The 23,181-nt window shown below is 38.2% G+C and overlaps 1 protein-coding gene across 3 annotated transcripts; it reads right to left on the bottom strand.

Moving 5' to 3' along the window:
- Nucleotides 1–1,021: 1,021 nt before the first annotated feature.
- LOC112560144 (zinc finger protein 76-like) lies at nt 1,022–17,738 on the bottom strand. 3 transcript variants are annotated; one of them, XM_025231750.1, is made up of 14 exons: nt 17,586–17,738; nt 13,615–13,850; nt 12,834–12,991; nt 11,766–11,919; nt 10,964–11,044; nt 10,637–10,753; nt 10,014–10,141; nt 8,391–8,513; nt 7,337–7,538; nt 6,900–7,079; nt 6,151–6,384; nt 5,337–5,461; nt 2,478–2,615; nt 1,022–1,932 (listed from the first exon to the last, which is right to left on the bottom strand). In XM_025231750.1, the coding sequence occupies exons 2-14, from the start codon at nt 13,823–13,825 to the stop codon at nt 1,687–1,689; spliced, it is 2,097 nt and encodes a 698-aa protein (XP_025087535.1). In that variant the 5' UTR covers nt 13,826–13,850; nt 17,586–17,738; the 3' UTR covers nt 1,022–1,686. The 3 variants fall into 3 exon arrangements, with proteins under 3 accessions (XP_025087535.1, XP_025087534.1, XP_025087536.1); XM_025231749.1 differs by having other exon boundaries at nt 12,834–12,994; XM_025231751.1 differs by lacking the exon at nt 8,391–8,513 and having other exon boundaries at nt 12,834–12,994.
- Nucleotides 17,739–23,181: the final 5,443 nt, after the last annotated feature.

A 23,181-nucleotide genomic window follows, 5' to 3' on the forward strand; every position in this document is an offset into this window, starting at 1 on the left:
TAATGCTTCGTAGACTGCTTTACATGTTTGGTGGAAATCATGCCATCGTTGTGAAACATTATCTCACATTTCCACCGTTCTTGTCCTATATACTTTGAAGACTTTTTTGTTTATAGCATCTCTGCTCTCTGAGCTTATTTTTTGCTGGTGATTTCCTGGTGAGATTTGCATTACATCGTCTACTATTTCATAGCACAAGTGTTTGATGCGTGCGTGCGAAGTACGACTGATGGGGTGCGCATGCAGACAGAAAGTTTTGTGTGAATGCGAGTTATGGCCGCTTCCAGACTGACTAGTGGTTTATTGTAGGGGCAGGAGGAGTTCATCCACAGACACTGAAGGGGTGTCTGCTGTCACCAGCATGAAGTCAGCCCCCCGTCTGTATTCGTTATGTCTACGAACGTCTACACCACTAACACCTGTGACGAGGTGGTTGCATGAGCAGCAAGCCTTCAACTGTCACGAACACCCTGACACCACAAAAACTCTCTGGTCATTGCTCCAAGCAGGATGTTTTGAAGGTCTATCAGCTGAAGCAGGTTGGTGGATGGAGGAAGCTGCTTCCCGGACATGTTAACTTGCTGCATTGAACACAGGAGAGCAAAAGACTGCGCTAAGCAAGCCTCTGTATATATTACATAAAACAATCAGATAACAAGAAGCAAATAATCATCACCCTTAGTTTTGGGACCCCGTCGTACATGTAACAGCACTAACGTATATTCATACATTTCTAAAAGACTACCATCTATGGTCACGTGATTCAGTAAGTCCTAGAGAGAGAGGGATGGACATAACAGGTCCAGTTTGTTTTTCACTGATTCCCTCCATAGCTGTAAATACACTTTCCTCTAAGTTAGATCGTTTTTTCTGTAACTTGCTGTCGAAAACAAAATGTTTATCTAACTCTATACCTTTATGTTAGGACATGACTAACCGAAAATGTTCACTGCGAAAATACAACTTTAATCAAGTAACTTTCATTCCAGGCATTCACGATAAAAACAAAAGACAAAACGCATTTGAGTATCACAATAAAGCCTTTACTTTCACAGACTGCTCAAGTTTCGACTTTTCATGCTTCGATATCAGGATGGCTATATGCAGTCAAGTTTGCAAATTGTTCACACACCAACACACTCGTCACGGCAGCTACATAAGCAGAAGCGTACGTGGTTATTCTACTGTATGCGGCGAAGATTGCACAACGCCTTCCTTATGCAAGAGACCAAGAACTCCCATAAAAACAACTGTTGCGAAATTTAATTTAATTAGAACTCAGTGTCACATACTTCTCACGAACACTTAATCAAGATTCACACCAGTCTGAGGTAATCAACTCCAATTCAAAGGAATGCTTATAGTCAGATCTAACAAGCTAGCACCTGCGTACAAGAGCTATTCCACCTCCAATCTCTAAACAATAAGTTCCCAACAAACAAACTCCATCTCAGTAAATAAGAAAACAAGTTTCCCGTCATCGTTGGTGACCTTTTACACACATGCATGTCCAGTCCTCTTATCTGTCTTCACTTCCGGTACCACTTGCGTGCATCACCCTCGTTTCCAAGAATTTGTCCTCTACAGCTCTCCATACAGCAAGTGTCTTCAACCTTCGCCAATTTTAATTATTTCTGGCCAAACACGTGCAGGAAACGCTCGCTCGCTCACAAACGTCCATCCACTTCACGGCGGAGACGAGGCCCACGGCAAGTTCCCCCCACACTTCGTACCCCTCTCCCTCCACCCCCTTGTCAAGGACACGGCGACGCGTCCAGCAGTGGATCCCCCATCACTCGGTGGGAAAGACGATGAGAGAGGACTCGCCGGGCAGGTGGCTGACGGAGGTGACCGTTGCAGCAGCAGTGGTGGTGGTGCTAGGGGACACAGCTTCAAGCACGCCCCGCCCTCTAGATGCTGCTGGGCCAGTTGCTGAAACCGAGCGAGCAGAAGGTCAACGTCTTCCTAGTGCAATGTCACGCTTTGTACAAATGTTCTTAAATATTCCAAAGTGACTCACTTGTTACAAACGAAATAACAGCGGATACATCTGAAAGTGGAATTATCGTTTTTTTAAACCCCTTGTGTGAAAGATGCACTTAAGCGTGTATGTGCGCCCGCAAGTACTTGTGACCTTGTTCAAATTAGACGTAGGAAGCCCTAATTTGTACATACAGTTTTCTTAATTTGAAAAAATAAAAAATAAAAATAGAAAGGTGAAAAAATGTTGAAGGAAGAGAAGATGAAAGAGCAAAAGAAGCTGGGAAGGGATAAAAGGACCACAACTTTTTTTTAAATTGGTGTTTTAAGGAGAACCAGCAACTAACATAGCATCACGGCAAAGAAATCGGACCTCACGAAGGATAAAAGGACAAAGAAAATAAAGACGAACGGAGAGAAGAAAAGCAAGGCGAGAAGAGGCAGGAAGAAAAGTGTGGATACTTTATTCTAAATGTCAAGACTGTAAGCACACCCACCTGCAAAGCTTCCAGCTGCGCCGGGTCCGTGACAACGAGCACCTGATGACCAGTCTGCCCAACTGTAAAACTGGACAGCCCTTGACTTTGAAGAGCTTGCAGCGTCACCTGTGCAGGTAGCGTGACCAGCGCAGAGTTCTGTTTATGATATGAGAGATAGTAGACCATCTATAATTATATATTATAATCAACATGTCATCTCAGTCTCAAAATACATACACCAACACTCACATACATGGATACGCACGAACACACATCTGTTAATGTGATTTGAGAGACAGCAAACCATCAATAATCAACATACGTACATTTTGTGCATAAACATACACACACAGAAATATATACATAATTACACACACATACGAACACAGGCACTCGCGCACACACATGAAAACACACTCACACACAATCGCGCGAACGAAGGGAACTCAAGCAATGGCTGACCACACTTAATCTGACTTTATCTTTTGTGCGCTGGAAATAGTGAAAGAGCCTCTAATTAAAAAAAGATACTTCCCACGTCAACAACAGCATAAAAGAGGCAAAGACAAACGAATAGCCAAGCGGACAAGACGGACAGAAAGAGCAATAATGACAGATGGACTGTATAAAGCCAGGATGGAGCTTTAGTGGCGGTTTGCTAGTAGCTTTTATGTGTTCAAACAAAGCTTTGAGGACGTCTGCTCTTGCTAGAACACTGATGGGATAGGTTTTTTGGAATCTTTCATTGGCTGAGACTGATCCTTGTCTTGCTTTAGTTACCGACTCACAAGCGCTTCCCAGCGGAAAACCGAAGGACACACTGTGTGTAGGTGGCGCTGGGATCAAAAGGGAAATGTCTCCGTTGGTTGTAACCAGAGGAAGCGCCAAACGGCAGGATGATGCCTTACTTCTTCTAGACCATGGGTGGGAAATGTCCGGTCCTCAAAATCGTTTGGTCTGACTTGGCCAAGGCAATCACAGGTGGGACTCGAAATCCAATAAATCTAGGAACTGTTTGTAGTAACATAGCTTTACATTAAGTGATTCATAATACTAACGTAGATTTTGAGGGAAAAGCATGGAACATCCATTACGGGATAGACAGGAGATAGATGAGTACGTGACGGGACAGACACGTATGCTTCTAATTTGCTGCCAATGTCCTGTCTGCCTGTATTGCAGGGACTCTCAGGACAGTCTGGGGTTAGCTGCTGTAAAAGTGTTAACATGCTTGTGGCGAAACTACAGCTTGACAAAACACAGTAGGCTAATTTTAAAGTTGATAATTTTGTCCGCAAATGCCAAAAGCCCTTAGCAGAAAAAGGATTTCCCACCCTTGTCCTACACAAATTTCACGATAAACAGGCGGCGCTGCTGGATTCGCGCCAAAAAGGGCGTTTAGTTTCATGAATTTCATAAGCAAAAAAATATCAAAAGGAAAATGTTCATCGATGAACCTGATATTTTTTTTTTTTTTCATTTTTATTGGCAGCTGCTGACGTTCTTCTCTTTTCAAAATGATGGAGTTTGTAATCTGGTCAAGGCAGGCATGCCGACCTTATGTTGATAGTTTGAAGGGCTTTCATTAATGTTCTTGAGCGTTTGATCAAGTTTTACAAAATGTTTATATGATTGTTTTATTTTTTTTAAACTTTGTTCATCTGGCCCAAACACTGTCTATGTTTGTCCGATTAGTAAGCGTTCTTAGCTTTATTCGTCTCGGAGACTTCTGTCATCATCATCCTTACTTTCACGTTTTCACAAACTTTTATCATTTTTTATGCAATTCATAAGTGACCCAATAAACCAGATGTTTATTTTTGTTTCTCAACAAAGAGATAATTTTACTTAACTTCTCAAAAACAAAAAATTTTTTTACTTGAATGGTTAACTTTGAGATGCCGCTACTTCTTTTTTTTTTTTTAATAAATCATCTGACCGCCACAAGCTCCATCTCCCAACAGATTTTTCTAACAGGTTCCTCTTTCACTAACCGAAAGTACCCGTGTCACACGATTGTGTCGAATCTTCCTCGCAATAAACCATGCGGATTAAAGTATGCAGTGCAAGCCACAGTCCAGACATAATAAAACATAACACACAATGAGAAATGTTTCCTGTCCTCTCTGCCCTCAGCGCCACCTACGCAGAGCTGCTCTCTCTTTCCATCCTAGGCACCCGAATTGCTTTCTGTGCTGTACCCAGAGGAAACTCACTTCGTGTTCTTGCACCGTTAGCGCTACCGACGCCTGTGCGCGGCAGAGCACCAAGACCCTGATGGTCAGAATTTGCATAATGTTCTCGATATCCCGACTGAAATGAACTATGTTCATCTGATATCGCCATCTAAACGCCGAGTTGCTGTTTTATTTATGCAGCGAGCGGTCAAGTGATGTCTGGGCCCTGGCGGCCTGACCAAGAAGTGACCTTGGGACCTTTTTCTCCAGCTTTCTTCTAATTTTTTCTGGTGTAGCTCTACGGCAGAGGTACCGAAGTCAACTACTCGACAGCAAGGACGCTACTGAAGTGGTACAACGTGCATCTAAATGAATTATGGACTCATGAAGCACGTTGACTCAGTGGTTTAGCCCAGACAGGCTGGGGAAGGGATATGATGGCAGTCTCGTTACAACTAGTTTCAGCCAGCATGCCACTCTTTATTGCTGTCCACCTTTTGCTCGTCTCGTGATGTTTTCTTTGTCTAATACAGTGGTTCTCAAAGTGAGGCTGTCAAACTGTCAAGAATGCGAGTCCTTGCAGATCCCCTCGTGTAATTAAGCAGGACACTTACATGGTGACTAATGAATGGTGCGCGGAAGCGGATGTAAGGGTTTCATATATCGTGACTAGCGTCCCTTGTCTCTTATCTGCCCCTACCTGTTGGGAATCTGTGTTAATGACTAGAGTTTTCTCAGTTTCATCCCCTCCAGATTGGTTATCCGCTTCACTCATCGCAAATTGAAGGCGTTGTCTCTTGCTGGGAGTTTCACCATGCTCCTCATCTGTAAAGAAAGTTGGGGTGGGTAGGGAAACGATAATACCAAAAACAAAATACTGATCTACAACGGCTGCTCTCTTCCTTTGCAACGTTCTAGTGGGTGCAACATTTTAATTACTTGGTAAAGCTCAGTGCAAAGTACTCTATACCCCATCTGGCGAACACCTCGCTTCCATTGTCGAGATCCGTGCCTACAAACAATACCACGCACAGGCCAAAGTCAATGTTTGTCGACTTGTTATCTGGGGAGCGAAAGACGATGACGCAGATTTGGGAATTCATATCTTGCACTGATCTTTAACCCGGTCATTATGAAAACATGGTAAAAAAAATGGACAAGTTTCAAGTTTAAACAATAGTGCTGTTTAAGGAAAAAAAAATAATGCAAGAAAGACGTTTTTAAATATAACTGATTATGACACTAAAATGACTAACTGAAATGTTATTCACGGAAGAGAACGTTACAGGATTGCAAAACACAGCATACATTCCTTGTAAAGAAGTTGAGCAAGTAAAACCAAGGGAAACAGCTCCTTCAAAACTAGAAATCTGCGATACATACAGACGTTTGTTATCTCCCATTATTGAACATTTCCGAACACACCACTCATTTGTTTTCTTTCTTACCAATTCAGAAACTAAAAAAGTAACTGACAAAATTCCCACATAAATAATAAATAAAAAAAAAATTACCTCCATCTCCTTGTTCTTGAGCAAACAGCTGGGCTTCTGCTTCTGGTAAAATATCCTCTCCATGAGAAGTTCGTTTGTGCATTGCTAATGTGGATGTCTGGCGATAGGTCTTACCACAATGATTGCAACTGTAGGGCTTGGAATGTGTGTGAACCACATGATGTTTATACAGTGAAGAGTATTCAGTAAACCTTTTCCCACATCCTTGGACTGTACAGACATATGGCTTCTCACCTGTTTTGGGGGAAAAAAATTATAAAACCACATTGCTGGACAGACACTTTGCTATTTTTTAACATAAATGTACTTCACAAACTCATATGGCTACATATTCAATTGTGGAAAAAGATTTTATTTCTCATAACAGGACACAATGAATAAATTGTGGCAAAAATTATAAAGCTTCGCATAATTTTACAAACTGTTAGTCCTTTCAGTATGTTGCTGTAACACTTGCTTTTCCACAAAGAAAATCCAATCTTAACATGCAATTAACAAAGGTTATTCTGTGCTGAATAGTAGCATAAACAGCATCCTTAAATACTATTCTCAAAGATCTTCATATTTTACAGGGTTGTGGTCAATTGCAGGTAAAATAATTATCAAATATCTGTTTCTCTAGTTGCACACCTCTCAAGAAATATTAAGCTTTGTAAAGTTTGAACTACAGTAAAGGTATAAACTTACTCAAAGGTGCTTTACACAAGCATCAAAATAATTTTGCGATCGTGAAAGTGAAAGAAACTTGCCTGTGTGAATCCTGACATGGTTTTTATAGTTGGTAGCACTGGCAAAGGCACGGCCACATCCTTCTGCTTGGCATATATATGGTCTTTCACCAGTGTGTGTGCGGATGTGAACTTTACGAATGTTTGAGGTTGTGAAAGATCGAGTGCAACCTTCAAATGGACACTTAAAAGGTCGCTCTCCTGCATAAAAGGAAAAGGCACATTTTACTAACTAAAAATCATCAAGCCACAGTCTTCAAAATAAAAACTAAAAAAAAAAATTAAACAGATATAACTGACACAAATATTTCAGTTTAAATCTCTGCTGATGCTTTCAGATTACAATTTGAATATATTAATTTATATTTTGTGACATTTATCTTTTATCAAGTAACATCTTTATTAAAAAAAAATTACACTATACAACAATATAAAATGACTTTAGATGCTTCTCTGACCTGTGTGAGTGCGCACATGCTTTTGCAGATCGCCTGATGTCTTGAAGGCTTTGTCACACCCTTCTTCAGTACAGGGATACGGCTTTTCGCCTGTATGAACCCGTGTATGACTTTTCAGACCATAGCCTGTAGCAAAGGCTTTCCCGCAAGTTGGATATTCACATTTGAAGGGCCTGTCTCCAGTGTGTGAACGCTCATGAACCTGTAGGCAAATAATGAGAAAAGAAAATGTGAGTACAATCTCTGAGGTGCCTGCTTACTCATAAGTGGTGTATCATGATGATAGTGGAAATTATATTTTATAGGTAGAACAGAAATTATTTACTATACACAGGTGCTGTAGGTGTCCCTATTATTTTAAATGTGGGTTTGGTTTGGTTAGTCACTCAAAAACACAAAAATGCTGATAATTTTCATTTTGTTTTACCTTCCTGACAACAGTCTGAAGAAAGTGAAATGCACAAACCTTATAAACATTGATCAGAAACCTGCTTCAGTCCTTAAGTTACATTCTTACAAAAACATGACAACTAAGTATGATTTCTACAACATAACTCTGAAAGTCTATAGGCAGGAATTATATGTTAAGAGGTATACCTAATTTTAAATTTTCCACTATGTTGGAGCTGATCCTATGGAAACATAACCTACACTACTCCTTTCTTTTATTGCTCTCCCTATCTCTCTGATCTCAACGTTTATTAAAATCTGCTTAAAAACAGATTCTATGTATAATCGACAAACACCACATAAAAAAAGAGGACATTAACTACTTTGTTCTTGAGTAGTTATGAAGTAATAAACTGTCTTTGCATGTCCTGATGCAGTGGAAAAGAAGACCTCATGCACAGATGTTGATAGCATTCAAAACATTAGGCCCTGACAAGCTTCTTAAGGCTAGTAGCTGGGCAGCAGATTATTTCCCTTTTACTGCTACTGATGTCTGTACCTCAAAAAATGTAACAGCAAACTTTCGTAAATAAACTTTAAAAAAAACAAAAGAGAAATGCTTGTAAACGTCCTTTATTATAGTGACATTACATTTAATCACTACCTTGAGATGGTGCAGAGTTGTATACAGACGACCACAGTCCTCGTACCCACACTTGTACGCCTTCTCTCCAATAGCGAGGGCTTTCTCAACAGTCATCTGCTGCTTACTGCTTGTCACTCCCAACTGTACATGGTTACCATCACCCGATTACTAGTTTTCTGGGTTATCTACCTTTCTTTATTCTCTGATACATTTTTGACTGACTGGATAGTGGTTCATGTTGGCTTTTACATATTGTACTTCATGTTATCACAATGGCTACAACTCCTATGCTTTCACAACAAACTATCATTGTTATTATTTTTATTATTTATATTGTTCCAAGAAACTTTTGTTTCTAAAATCTATTCTATGCACCTCCTTAATAAAATCTACATTTACGTAGTTTTGCTTTTTTTTGTGAGCACAGATATGGGAGACAAGGATGCTAGAGGGGTGATTTCCTTTGTTAGGGATGAATACTGGCTTTGACAGCCAGTGCCACAAATATACTGATTCAAGAAGAAATTTTATCCTTACAGATATTTTGGTTGCTTTCTGCAATTTAATCAAGTTTCAAAAGTCTTGCACTTAAGCAAAAAACAAAATAAATTGTAACTTTATCACAGTATGTATGCATATTTGGCAGGTTGATAGAAAACAGAGTGGTCATATGATATGAACTGATGCCATAGTGAAAACTGCATATTATCATAATTCTGCTGGAAGATCTTGTCTTCAAGTATTATGCCTTGACCTACACTTACACTACGAAAATGCTATTGCAGAAATACATTCTCATTTTCTGCTTCTAATGCTTTCACTGTTTTATAAACATTTAGAATAATATCCCTTCTTTCACTGACCAAATCTGATGCATTTTAAATACAGACTTTTCATACTTTCCAGTGGTAAGGTTAATTTATTTTTAAATTAGGCAAACATGTCAGCCTTTTGTAAAATTTCTAAAAATATAAGATAGCTGAAAAACTCATCCTTTTCCCATGCACGGTTATTTTAGACTTAATTGTTTGGGGATGGGGGGAGGGGCCTAAATGCCATGAAAAACAAACCTTTCAGGAATTTTCACAGAACTACCAATGTTTAAGTTCACTCGATCTTTCGAAACCCCTGTTTTGGTTTGCTATTCTTCTACAAAGCACTTTCATCATGCTTACACTCACCAAATAGTTTCCTATTTGATTCAAAGGTTATCTAAAAAAAGTACACAACTACAAAATTTCTTGCTGTCGACTTAATAAATAAAAGAACCAGTACTTTACAAACTCTAGGATCTGCTGATGATATCATTGCTTAGAATCAATGATTGTTACAAGGAACCTACAAGCTGAGTCCAGCTTTTATGTTAGAATGGATTTTATTTGTTTGTGATTAATGCTGTGCCAGCAATTATTCTAGAATGGAAGTTACTCATATTGTAAGTCATGTTACTCACAGAGGTCATGTTTAAAACATACCGAATAGTCCTTTACAGTACATAAAGTTATGTTGCTCAGGATGTTTATGCTGTTGTGGATTTGACTGCACCAGAGAAGCCCAGCTATTAGCAAAACACCAAGGTAAAAAAAAAATTAAAAATCTGTAGATCATGCTAGAAAATTATTCTACCGGAACTTCACAAACCTGGGTCAAAGTATCAAGAGTGGCTGAGTCCAGGGCACCAGACTCATCAAATAGGGTCTCTGCATTAGGATGAGCTATAAATGCAGTGGTACCATCTTCAAATCTAATAGCCTGCAATCCCTCACTCACTGGAAAAAAAAAAAGAGATAGCAATGTAGATGAGAAGCAGAATGAAGATAAAGATAATGATGCTAATAAGAAAGATGATGGTGGCGACAATGACATTGATTAGTTTATGCCCTGCAAATTCCACTTAAAAAGAAACGAACAACAAAAAATTGCAAATCCCACTAAACTCATTATTCATTTTCAATAATAACTGAATATCATAAGTAGCAAATTTTGTAATTAGTGCAACACTCTGCCTTCTGGCATACCTACACCTCTTGACTTTAACAAAATATTAGTTTTGACATTACTGTGCCAATTAACATTCAATACTCTCTTCAAATTTATGATAATTTTTATCTATCGTTAAAAGCACCAAAGTATTTTTGACTTAATGCTTCATGATAAATTACAAAATATAAATTAATGAGCGAAGAAACCTAAAGTCTCCAACGCATTCAAGAAATCACAGAAGATCTAGCCACTTCATGGACTTCACATGTTTTGACACTCACAAGCTGTTTTTGAAGATGGCTGTAGAAAAGCTGTACTGCCGTCATCTAGATGAATTGTCTGTCCCTCCAATCGAATTGTTTGCCCTTCCAAAACTTTACTATCATCTTGTGGTTCAACTGAAAAATTTCACAATGTGGGCTAAATCATACCTTCTTTCACATTCACTTCTTTTTTTAATGTGCTTTTATTAGCTGTTTTGCTAAACACTGGAAACACAAAGAAAGAACATTTCCTTTTTACCATGTTCTGTCATCTCTCTACGCTACTAATCTAAGCATATTAGCATTAGAATAGTTTCATGACAACCATTATTTACAATATCTTACCTTTAGGATGAATGGTACCTTGAACAATAGCAGTAGTACCATCTTCCAATGTTACTGTTTGTCCCTCCAATAGTTTACCTTCTAAAAACAACACAAACCAATACATATGTACACATTTAGACATACACATATCAAAAAGCAAACTCTCTTACCATTAGTAAAGGTGAGGATCATATGCCATTGCCTACTGTAGTTAACATACACACCAATCTCCCAGTAATGTACCTTTCAGGAACTATACTAATGGACCAATGATGTCATGCCTAAATCTGTTTTGGATGTGTTGATTTTTATATGCTTTTTTTTTTTTTAATGGAATGCTGACATAATTTTAAAAAGTTAACAAATTATTTTGAAAAAATAACAGATATGCTTTCATTAGTTTATCATTACATTTTGTCTTATTTTCATGTATGTGCAAGTTAGTTTTCAACAAAAGTTTTCTCTCCTCTGCTAGTTTTTAAATATCTAATGTACATTTTTGTAAGACAGCACCTGCAATATATTTTTTGGCCCAGTTATAAGACAAGCATATAAGACCTAAACACAATAGGCAGTGAATAATGGATCAATGGATAGTGTATATGACCCCTGGTTAATTTTGCTTTTCTTCCTGACACACTGTTATTATTCATAATCAGAAAATATCTTCAACTCCACTACTGACAAAAAAAATTAAAATTCACCATTTTTATCAAATTTTATTTAAGTAAGGATGAAACATTGCCATCAAACTCTACAGTAGCATTCTTAATATATTGACAAATTCCACTGCACCAGAACCAAAACATAAGTGTCTCACCTTTAGGCTGCTGTATAAATGCAGTGGAACCATCTGGAAGTGTGACAGCTTGAATAGCTTGCACAGTATGAGTGGGATCTGTGACAACAGTCCCTTCTGACAGCATCCCTGTTACTGAGAGTTTGACGCCAGATGACAAAGGCACACCAGCAGACTAAAACGAAAAATAATAATAATAAATAATAAGTCAAATCTGACCTAAGTTGCAAATTTGCTCTTCAATTAAAATCATTATGCACAAGGTTATTCATCAAATCTAAATGTGTATTAACTAATCCACCTTCAAACTATTGGCAGCTTTCTATTCTACCTTTCTATTTTAACTAACCTTTAAACATGCAGTACATCCGTATGTATGCATACATTTCAGTTTTTAATTTTTCCAGTAATAGCTTAATTAGATAAAATAATAATAATAATGAGACTTGTTAAGTGCCACACTGTGACTAAAGCTAAGCTGCAGTGCTTTACAAAAAAAGACAAATTTATAACCTGAGTAAAAGTAGGTAACAAGACAATATACAACATGTTCATGTGCACATCCCATTACACTATACATATGAACACACAAAAACGAATAGTATAGGCATCTGAACACTATCAAAAAAGCTCCAGCACAGCGCATAAGAAACAAAGTTGTGGAAAGGAGATAGTGACTATTTTTCTTGAAAAGGTACATCTTCAAAGTTTGAAATATTTGGTACAATCTATGGGATGAAGATTATGCAGAAGGTAATTTCACAACTTCATACCAACACAGGAAAAGGTCTGCTTACCAAAAGACCAGGTACATGTTGGAATGCTAAGATGAAGAGAAGTTATTAATACTGAATGCACTGAGGTGAATATGCTGTCAAAATATCAGAAATTTAAAAGGGAGAAATATGGAAGAAACAATATTGTCACAGACCAGATACAGTTTGTACTTAACACACACCTGAATGGGCAGCTAGTACAATGTCTTCAACAGCGATGTGGCAAAACAAGTCTTGCTGCTGAATTCTGAAGTCTCTGATGACCTGAATTAAGCCATACACACACAGAAAAAGAGAGAGAAAGAAAGCTCACATGACTTGACTGAAGCAGAAGTCCTATAACTTGTGATGTTCCCCCTACAATTGCATGACCAGATTCTGCATGAATGAGAATTCCATTGTCGGCTGCTGACACCACTGTCTGTCCTACCTGCCCTTCTTCATCGTCAGCACCATCAGCATTTACCACTTCTTCTGCACACAAGATAGTCCCCCCCCATAATTTTTCAACATGGCATTACAATATCAAAGTTTAGTTCCATTTTCTTGTCACTGTTTTTTTTCTAATAACCATTCCTGCTCTCAAAATGTTTAAGCTTTCTTACTTTTACTTCAAGTTTTTATAAATACTTAATTTTATAAATAGTAGTTTACATTGACCATATTAAATCCACCTGCTATCTATAAATTGAAACTTATCCCTTAGCATTTAAGACAGCAAATGCAAAATTGTTTGAATGCTGATCCCTCCTGCAACATTTAAGAATCCATTGTTTTGCCAATATATAGTCAACATCAAGTCACATAATATAACAGTTAGAATGCAATTAGATCGGAATGCCCAACCTAGGGCCTGTGGGCCACATCCAGCCCGCTCATTTTAGCCAGACACAACATAATTTCATTATAACATCATGATTCTAGCAAAACCACCAAGTCTGGCCAGCGAGATTTTATATCATGTCCACTGCTACCCTCAGGCAAGAAAAGGTAGGGCCCAATGAACTAGATTATTTTCTTTCTCGTTATCGATGTATTATACATACACCATCCCCCTTAAAATTAAGAAAACAAAGATATCTGAATAATTTCACCATTGTTATCCTCATTGTCATCATCTTCTTCATCATGGCTAATATCAGCAGAGGCAAGGGTGACTGCTTCATGCTCAAGCTGTGAGACATCATCATGTGTGATGTCATGACTTCCTGACAAAGGTGACATGTCAGACCCATGTTCAACATCACCTATGTCACCTCCATGCTCAACGTCACTTAGATGAACTGTGAGAACTCCCATGTCCATTTTCACCTGCTCTTGCTCTGTTTACCTTAAAAAACAAAACAGATTCTAATTACAGAATAAATGAAATTTGTATTCAGTACCAACTAGAAATGAAAAAAAATTCCTCAAATGTCAAGAAAAGCAGAAGCAAACATAGCAATAATAATAAATTTGTGATTTATATAGCGCATGAACACTTTCATAAAGGAGCATGATCTCAGTGCTTGAGACAAGAACAAAACATCGACATTGAAGGACAGAAGGATAAACGACAGTGCAGACAAGTAACAGATGACAAATATACAAGGTGCAAAGAGGAATAAGGGAACAAACAGTAAGGATTGAGCGTTTTGTGGATCAACAGGGAAGACAAGCAGGCAGACTAGCCAATAGATGGTAAAAGAAAGGGTTCAAAGGTACACTAGCAGTATGTGGATTTTTGTAAGAAATAATGTTCATGGAAGAAATGTGTTTTTAGTGCACGTTTAAAGTATTCAATGGTGGATACATGGAAGATATGGAAGGGGAGAGAGTTTCACTGATTTGAAGCACAGTAACTAAAAATCCTATGACCTTGTGTGGTTGCTCTGGTGACAGGGATATGGATAGTTATACATACCATGATGTCAAACCATGCGTTTGTCACAACGATAGTTATTAGCACAAATGTAGTGAAATGGGGGCTGCCATGTTTTTATTTTTCTGAAGAGCAGTACACTCCTAACACACTTATCACTGAAGTTATTGTATCTTTGCTTCCAGTCTGGCCACTGAAGTCTCTTTAAGTGTGACTGACATTGTTGTTCTGTTCTAGCCATACATAGCTGTCTCTCCATGTTTACATCATTTCTAAAACGTACACTTGGAATGTGTTATGCAATTATCTACAATGCTCTCTGTTCCGAGTATCTGAGTAAAGTGATGTAGGAGATTTGGGATATTATTGTAAATTTTGCATAACTGCCCACACTATACCACTCCTTTGTTGCAGCCCTATGCTCCTCGAGGAGCGAAAAGGATTAAACCTGAAAAACACCACTCTTTTGTGAGCTGCACTAATTTCCAGTTTGGTCATCCTGTGCTGTGATATTGCTGATTTTACAAGGCGACTCCAGAATACCAGTCTCCTCAGGGCTGGTCTTAAGACTCTTTTTTTCATGAATACGTACAAGGCTAGTGTGCATGTAAGATCTTGAAAATGAATTTTAAGTTGCCAGTATCTAAAAGCTGGCCAATTTCGCCAAGTCTAAACAGTCAACTTGCCACTTGAGACTATTTTCATCTCCTCATCAGCCTAGATTGACCTTTGAAACTCAAGCTAAACATCTTGGGCTTCATGTCAAGTTTGACTTAACACATCACATGCAACCCACCTAATTAGTGGTTCCTCCCCTCCCCCTTTTTATCTCCATCTCCTCTGCCATTTGTTTTTATAGTTTGCAAACTGTTCTTTTCTTTTTTTTTCACGCTGTTCTTTTATTCAAGTGCTTTGAGCTCACTGCTTAGCAGCGTAATACACTTAGTGCTTTATTATTAATGCCATCAGTACATGACAACTTACGGTTCATCGTCAGCATCCACACTAATCTATGACATTTACAGCAGAAGTGCATATAAACAACAAATATAAGCTTTATTCTTCTCACTCTTCCAGCTTATGTGACAGCCTGGGAGATAAAACACTGCTGTAACTTTCTGATCTTGGCTGCTGTTGTTGTTATGGCTGCAGCATGGTTACTCTCACCAACTACAAGTTTTTACAATGGGCAGGTCAGAGAAGGTGACTTAGTGAACCATTCATCACCTCTCTCTAGCAGCTACATTCAGTTAGAGAAACTGTCCACTACAAATGTATCTAGGAAACTATGGAACACAAAACTGGCCAACAAGTATCAACTGTCACATTACTTCCAACCACTGGTTGCTTATGACATACCCTGATGCTTAGAAAGAAACTGTCTTTTAAATAGATGTGCCCAAAACTTCCTCTCTCATAGAAGTATGACACAGACACTTTGAACCTGAAACATTTAGCTGTCATATAAGAAACCCTATCAGGTTTAGTCTGCTTGCTTCCCAAAACATTTAATCGACATTTCGTTTCGACAGTTTAAAGTCAGTATCAACATAGCTTTCTAGCTATATTTTTAAAACTTTTATCCTTTTCTATATACTACTTATGGCGGCATACTGCTGATGCTGCAAAACGACTGTTATTTTTTACTTCATTACAATAATAAGGGTTTGGCGAAACACATTGCTCATAAGAGTTAATATGTTGGTTGAATGTGTAGATTGACTTGTTTTCATACATATGGTGGTAGCGTTGATTGAATGGGAGAGGTGGGCATCTGCAACTTGTGCAAGGTCTACAGTTTTAAAGCAGCCAAAATTCATTTCAATATACCGTTAAATGAAATATGGGAGAGAGGATGGGGCCACCACTTAATGTCTCTTTTGGCCTAAGCAACAGTAAGCAATGCTGTTTGGAGTTATGGAAAGAGTGTGATGATGTTTGTTTTGCACATGTTATTTCACCTCTTTTTTCCTTGTCCAATGGTAGTGTTCATTTCTTCATTTTTTTTAAAAAAATTTTTCTGCTCCTGTCAGAGCTGAAACTTTTGAAGTACAAGAAAAAAAAGCAAATTCATTGTGGTTTTACGTCCAGAGCTATATTTTGCATAAAAACATAGCAAGACCGTTTATTCTTAGTGCTGCTGAGCTTTCTTGAATTCCTCTTTTGTGTGGTGTGAATTGTGTCATATGGAAATGACACTGTAAAAGTGTTGACTTTTAGAAATTAGGTCCTTGAATAGAGGTATCTAGTACGATCCCATTCAACAGAAGGGTGTAGAGCTGCGCAAACTGAACAGTGTGCCTTCAGAGAACCAGGCGATAGGTTTATTTCACTTTTTTTTTCATTTTATTTTGTTCATCCGTTCAAGTTAGTCCTGGCCTTGAAAAAAGTCATATTTTTTAATATGAAGCTGAGTTTTGGTGAATATTGGTTAAACAGCATATCGACTTGCTGGCTCCCCCTAAATCAAATTTGTTTCTAAATCAGTTGACAATATGCATAATTAAATCAATCATTATTACAAAGATGACTTTTTGGCAACCTCAGTTTTTTCATGTACTTTACTAAAAGGAAACAATTTTAAACTATTCAACCATTTAATCTCCAAGTCATTTGACACAAATGTGAACTTGATAACCTGCCTAAATTTCTCACCCCTCTAATAGAGGTTAAATATAATATTTAAAATATAAATTACGGTAACACCAACTTATTAGTGTTGATGATACTCCTTTTGTATTACTTGCAATGTCAACTTTACTTCAGATCGAAATTCATCTACACTTCATTTGCAGCGATCAACTTCGTCTTTAGGTCAGGCGGAAGTATGTCAGACGCTAAAATCTCAATGTTGATATCTGATCTTTCTTTAACAGCGCTAAAATTCATTATAAAACCCTGTCACTCCAGTTTTTGTTGACTCTATAACATGTAGCAGTATTTTGTCTACCAGAGGATTCATCGACTGAAACACGAAGCTGCAAATGTGACGCGTGCTCTGTGTATAAAAGTTGAACAAGGTAAACCATGTTGGCCTGGCGTAACCACAACACGTGTGACTTCTAAAACACCAAAATATACACGGTGTCATTCTTTAATCCTGAAAGAGAAAAATGGCATTACTACCAGAAGCAGAGCGGCCGTTATCCTACCCTTCCCAAGATACTTCTCTCAACATTTACAATGAACACTGGGAAAACTTACCCAAAAATCCTCACAATCTAGACCGCCATGCAACGCATCCAACCCGTGACGTCATCAGGAGGAAACGAAGAAACGCCGGCGAATAAATTACTGTGGTGCAATCTTTTACCCGACTGTCTGTTGAAGTATCATTAGACTTAATGAAAAAAGTTATTTCAGCACAATCCACTTACCAGTACTTTTACGAACATTAACAGCTACCAATTTTTTGTTTTATATTTTAAAAAAGGGAATGTCAGAATTAGCACCTCAACGGGAAGCAACTCTGGACGGAATGGGCAAGAGTTGTTTCGAAAAGGGGAAGAAGATAAACTACATGTCAGGGCACCCATTAATATTGCTTTTTTTCGTTTGTTTCCTTGTGACAATTAAAATGGTATAATCGCGAAACTTTAATATTTGATGCTTTATTGTGAGCCGTCAATACCATATTTATACCTTTGCCATTAATACACATACTACAGTGAGTGTGATTGTTAACGATGAATCACTAAACGTTCAGTTATCGTGCATAAAAATATTTACATAACAATGTAGTAATTACTATATTATATAATATTAAAAAAGCTGCTTCTCATATACAATTTTATGCACTAGCTTAGGAAAACTTAGGATGCTGTAACATTTCTTTTACGAGCTGAAAAAGAAATCTAGGATTGGGTTAAAGTTTTTTTTCTGTTTTGCTTTATTCTTATAGTTTTCATGCGTCTATAAGCTATGAAAATTCCTGACAAGCCCTCCAAAAGAATAAAGTTGTCCCAGTTTAAAAAAAAAGGAATTTAGATCACGTGTTAATTTTTTAACAGCATTATTTATTGCTTAAAAGTGGGTCATAAATATATGCTTAAAAAAAGGATCACAGTTTAATTTCTTTTTAGCTTAATCACACGGTAGCAATTACATGTACATACTTCTGTTACAGGTATGTATTCAAAGTAATGGAAATATGAAGGATACTGAAAATGTTTTTCTATGTATATGACATTCAGGAAAACCATTCTCTTGCTGATTTGTCATTTTGAAGCTGCACATATATATGATCTTAATTGTTTGATCCAGTTTTATTTGCCACTTACAACTGGGATTGAGTTTTACAGTTGGCTGGATTGGTTTGGGATTTTTTGTGTTATTTTCTTTTTTTATATAACGTTTCGTAACAAATTTAATCTCTGTTTCTTTTGTAGATCTATAGGCCTATAGCTCCAGCTAACAAATCCATTGTTTTACTGAGCCATCACATGTACGTCAGATTGCGTTTTAGCAGACGTAAAACCCATACATTTGATATGCAGCATTAGAAATACAGATAGAATCTCGAGTTTTCAAGTTAACGATTTTTTTCCTCAGTCCTGGAAAATTTTCATAGTGTTCAATGTAAAATAAATCTTGACATAGCAACTTTCAACTCAACGACTCCTTCTCTAAGGAACTTAAATTCAATTCCAGCATAAAAACAAATCAATTATAACAACGTTTTCCTGGGATATGCCACGTGTCACACACTGAGTCGTTGAAGTGAGATCACGGACGTATGGAGAAATAAAAGTTAGTGGTGAGATCGGGCATGCAGCCTACAGAGAAGGGTCGAAAGTTGCTTAATGTTAATAAACACAAATAAGAACCAAACCGAAACCACTTCTTAATAGTTATGGACAGTGAATCAGTTTGGAAGTCTTTTAGAGCAAATTTGTGGGAGAGAAGCCAGAAAAACGAAAATTGTTCTACCTGAAAATCTTGGAAAAAAAATTCTTGTTATCTGGTTTCAAGACACGGATCACCGAACATTCATGTGAGGCCGATTTCTGCAATAAGCTTGCAGCGCTCCTCGGACAAAGTGACTTTCAAAACAGCATCGACATTCAACCAAAATCATTGTCTGAAAATCATTACTGAGTTATAAGAGGTAAAGCAGAGAAATAATTGTCATCTTCAATCAATAGAAGGATGAGTGCCTTTGAAAAGCTGAAAGAGGCCAGCATGCTCTGCGGCATCGTAACTTTGTCTTTTATTATTTATTGCAGAAAATTTTTAAGCTCTTTAAAGTTTTAAAATTGTTTGAGAAATCAAAATTATCTTAATTTGTTCTCCACGATGAAACATGAATAAAACTTTATGCAAGCCTTGGTTTGAGAAGCACATTTACAATAAATCATTTCGCGTTGCTTTATTTTCAGCATCTCTTTCTTTTATAGTGTAAATAATGGAAATAATAAATAACTGTCGAGTTTAGCCCACATATTTAACAAAAACATTAATTTTGATGCTGTTTTTCTAAGAAATGTTTTTCACTTGCCACTACAAATTTGTCCTGTGGTCATTATGTTTTTACCTCAATGTTTTTACCTCATTGCTTTTGAGCGTTATTTATTACTTTTCGGCGGATATTTTCCTTTTTTCGTGCGATTTGTAACGCTCTTAACTACAAACAACTGCAAAGGGAGAGTATACCTGACGCACTTAAAGTTTTCGTTCTTACGTCCCTTCAGCTGCGGGATCCACTGGCGCTGGCGAGCTACCAGTCGTGGAAGGAACCTCGTATTAGTGTGTGTGGGTTCCAGAAACAATCGCCGTAAGCTATAACATTAATGCAGTTTGCGATTTGCAATCATCAGACGTCTAAATCTCGTTTTTGCAGTCTTTGTTGTTTTTCCCTCATAATTTCACGTGCTCGAAGGAGAAAATCTGGGAGCCTGGGCCCTCTTGAAAGCTTCGCTGGCATTCCCTCCTGCGGCTATTGTAGATGGATTGTTCCTCCGGTCTGTGTCGCAGAGGGGGAAAAAGCTGCTGTAGTTTTTTTTTCCTGTGAAAAACTTCATCCACTTAGCCAGATTTTCACACACACATTTAGGTACTGTTGAATAAAAATATATTGCTCACATGTGAAAATGCACTGGAAAGCCTACACTATTCATGATTAGAAATTCCTGCAGACTTGCTTATTGCAAGTCCATTTCGGTTTGGCAAGTAGAAATTATTTTCCGTTTAAACAAGGGAAGTAATAGATGATATGAGATGTGAGGATTTCGCGGTACAGGGTAGTCGTTTGCTTTCTTTCAGTGACGACGCCTGCCTCACGATCTCCTTTACCTCACGTGCGCAATCTAACGGTCTTTGCCAGAAACAAGCAGGTAGGCTTACAAAGCAGCACTACTGTGCGAGGTTTAAAAAAATCGTCTCTTGGAACTAAACAATCATTTATCGAGGGTTGGAGGAGGAAGGAAAAGGGCAAACAGTTGCAGGTCCTGGTGCCGCGTCTTATCTCAGTGCTGAAGTTGTCTGGCTAAGACGCCGGCAGTAATTATTGTTTATTGCTTATTGATCTGCGTCTTGTACCTGTTTCGCAACCAATGGCACCTGATTAAAGGAGCATATGCCAGGAGCTGGCATGCGCGATTTTTGAGAATTACTGATCTCGTTTACTTACGCGGGGGAAAAAGGGAACCGAACGGATTTTCCTGTTTCAGAAAGAGTTTTAAGTGCTACAAGTGCGTCAACTGGCCAAATGGCACGTAAAGACACTTTGATTACTGCTTACGGACTAAATCAACCAGCAAAGAGCAGAGGTTATGTTCGCTAAATGATGAGCATCATTGTAAATGACCTTTGGCATGCTGCAGTAATCTGTGATTCTTGTACCCGTTCTGGAAGTGTTCCAAAGCAGCCTTGGTTCTTGCACCTTCTGTTTTGAACAACCGGGACCGGGAGGTTGGGTATTTGGCACAAAGTTCAGTTCAAAGTAATTTCTATTTGCATTTCTATGTTAACAGAATTTGTCTTTCAAAAGGTGGAGGTGTTTGTTGTTCTCCTTTTGGAGATGGGTGGGCGTTGTAGACTACTTATTTAGCATAGCTGAGTTACAATGTCTAACAGACACAACTCTCTTCTGAAGGAAGAAGAACAAGAAAAAAAGACAATGAAAAGCTTTAGTTCAGACTAAGCTAATCCTCTAGACAATAAATGACTCTATTGCCTTCAAAGTTGCTGCTAAATCCAGATACAAAATGGCATATAAACTGAAACGCCCAAAGTTGAAAGATGAAGCAAGGTGGATCAGACCCGTACACGAATGCTACTCATTGGACATAGCAGCAGGTGAAAAATAAATCCCCTCCATTTAAATGGTCTTTTTATTTCTCCATTTGTCATCGTTGGCTACAGCGAATAATTGGGAAAATTACTTTCGCAGAAGCACAAAATAATTTCTCGGCCATAACGAATGACAAACGAGATTGTACATGATCCTGGGACATCGAAGGAAATTTTGTGTGGGTTCTTAATCAGATTCTTTGTGTTCGCCTTCATTGCGAAAGCGAACGATCCACGAACTCAGTCTTTGCAACACGGTGAAGTGTCATGAATGTATCAGCTGGCGAAAAAAAAAAACCACCACAGCCTTCTTTTCCGGAGGGAAGGAGGCAATCGAAGCTACAAACGTTTCTCGCTGTTTCTTTGCTTGATGTCAGCACCATCTGACTTTGCCTTTTTTTTTTGTATGTGGCACGAAAAATTTCATCAGGATCATGGTCATCATCATGGTCATCATCATCAGTTGTAAGCACACGCGTACACACACACACAATCTGTGCCATGCTGTGGCTGTTGTTGGTCCAGTCGTGATCATCTGCTTCTGCGTGAGAATATGCATATGCTGTACACACAGGAATGTAAGCGTAGTCTTAAATTTAAAAAAAAAAATCGGTGTTTCATAAAGTTCTCCCTTTACAGCTATCGTGATTCTTAATCAACAGATTCTGTTAAATGGTCGAGTTGTTTCATAAGGCTTCTCTCAAAGAAACAATTACGGTCTCTTTGAAACGACCGGCATTAGTTAAGAAAAATGCATGATCATCCTTGCTTTGCAATTGGAGCTATACGGCTTAAGAGAAGAAAGAGAGGGGGCGGGGGAGGAGCTGGAGGGGGTTTGCAGTTTTAGCAGAGCTGAGGAAATCTTCAAACGAACCTTCTTTATGCGAATTTTATGCCCGGAAATGCTTCAGCCCGATCATCGCTTTCAAATTGGTTTCGTTGTATCGTAGACTGCTTTTTCTTGGCTAATGAACTCCGCCAATCCACGCCAGGGGAACGCCATCTTAGTGCCCGCCAGTTGATTTGCGCGTTCGCTGTAGTGACTGAGGAATTGTTAACTGCGTCGCGCGGAAGGCGCAGTTCAAGACGATGGTGCTGGCAGTTAACAAAACTTCTATTTACTCGGACAAAAAATTCATGATAAAAAATACGATGTTCGTTGTACCAAGATTTTTTTTTTTTTTAGGAAAATCTGTTGTAGTATTTGGAGTTCGTAAGAATCAATCACACGAAAGAACTTCAAAAAGATCTGCCGGTCATTATAGCTGAAGCATGGGGATTTTTTCCTAATCCCAAAGCGAAATGAAATCGCGATCCATCTTTGAAAGGGCAGACAACTAATGTAATAGTTTGGTAGGCTTAAAAACTAGCAGCAGATTAGGGTTTCATATTACAGTTTGGGTGTTGGTGGAGATGTGACTGGAGAGAATCTGTGTTGTGGACGGGTTTGTCCAAGAATGTTATAACTGCGATCAACTGGTGTAAATATTATTAGGGTGCTCCTACTGTA

Source organism: Pomacea canaliculata, linkage group LG3, assembly GCF_003073045.1.
Source record: "Pomacea canaliculata isolate SZHN2017 linkage group LG3, ASM307304v1, whole genome shotgun sequence".
In the NCBI taxonomy this organism is placed as follows: domain Eukaryota; kingdom Metazoa; phylum Mollusca; class Gastropoda; order Architaenioglossa; family Ampullariidae; genus Pomacea; species Pomacea canaliculata.

What these genes read in the sequence shown, in the direction of transcription:
- LOC112560144 (XM_025231749.1), bottom strand. Translation starts at nt 13,825, where the DNA reads ATGGACATGGGAGTTCTCACAGTTCATCTAAGTGACGTTGAGCATGGA. An exon ending in GCATGTGCGCACTCACACAG is followed by an intron (nt 7,080 to 7,336) that starts GTCAGAGAAGCA and finishes CCTTTTATGCAG; the next exon opens with GAGAGCGACCTTTTAAGTGT. An exon ending in TTAACACAGATTCCCAACAG is followed by an intron (nt 2,616 to 5,336) that starts GTAGGGGCAGAT and finishes TATCATAAACAG; the next exon opens with AACTCTGCGCTGGTCACGCT.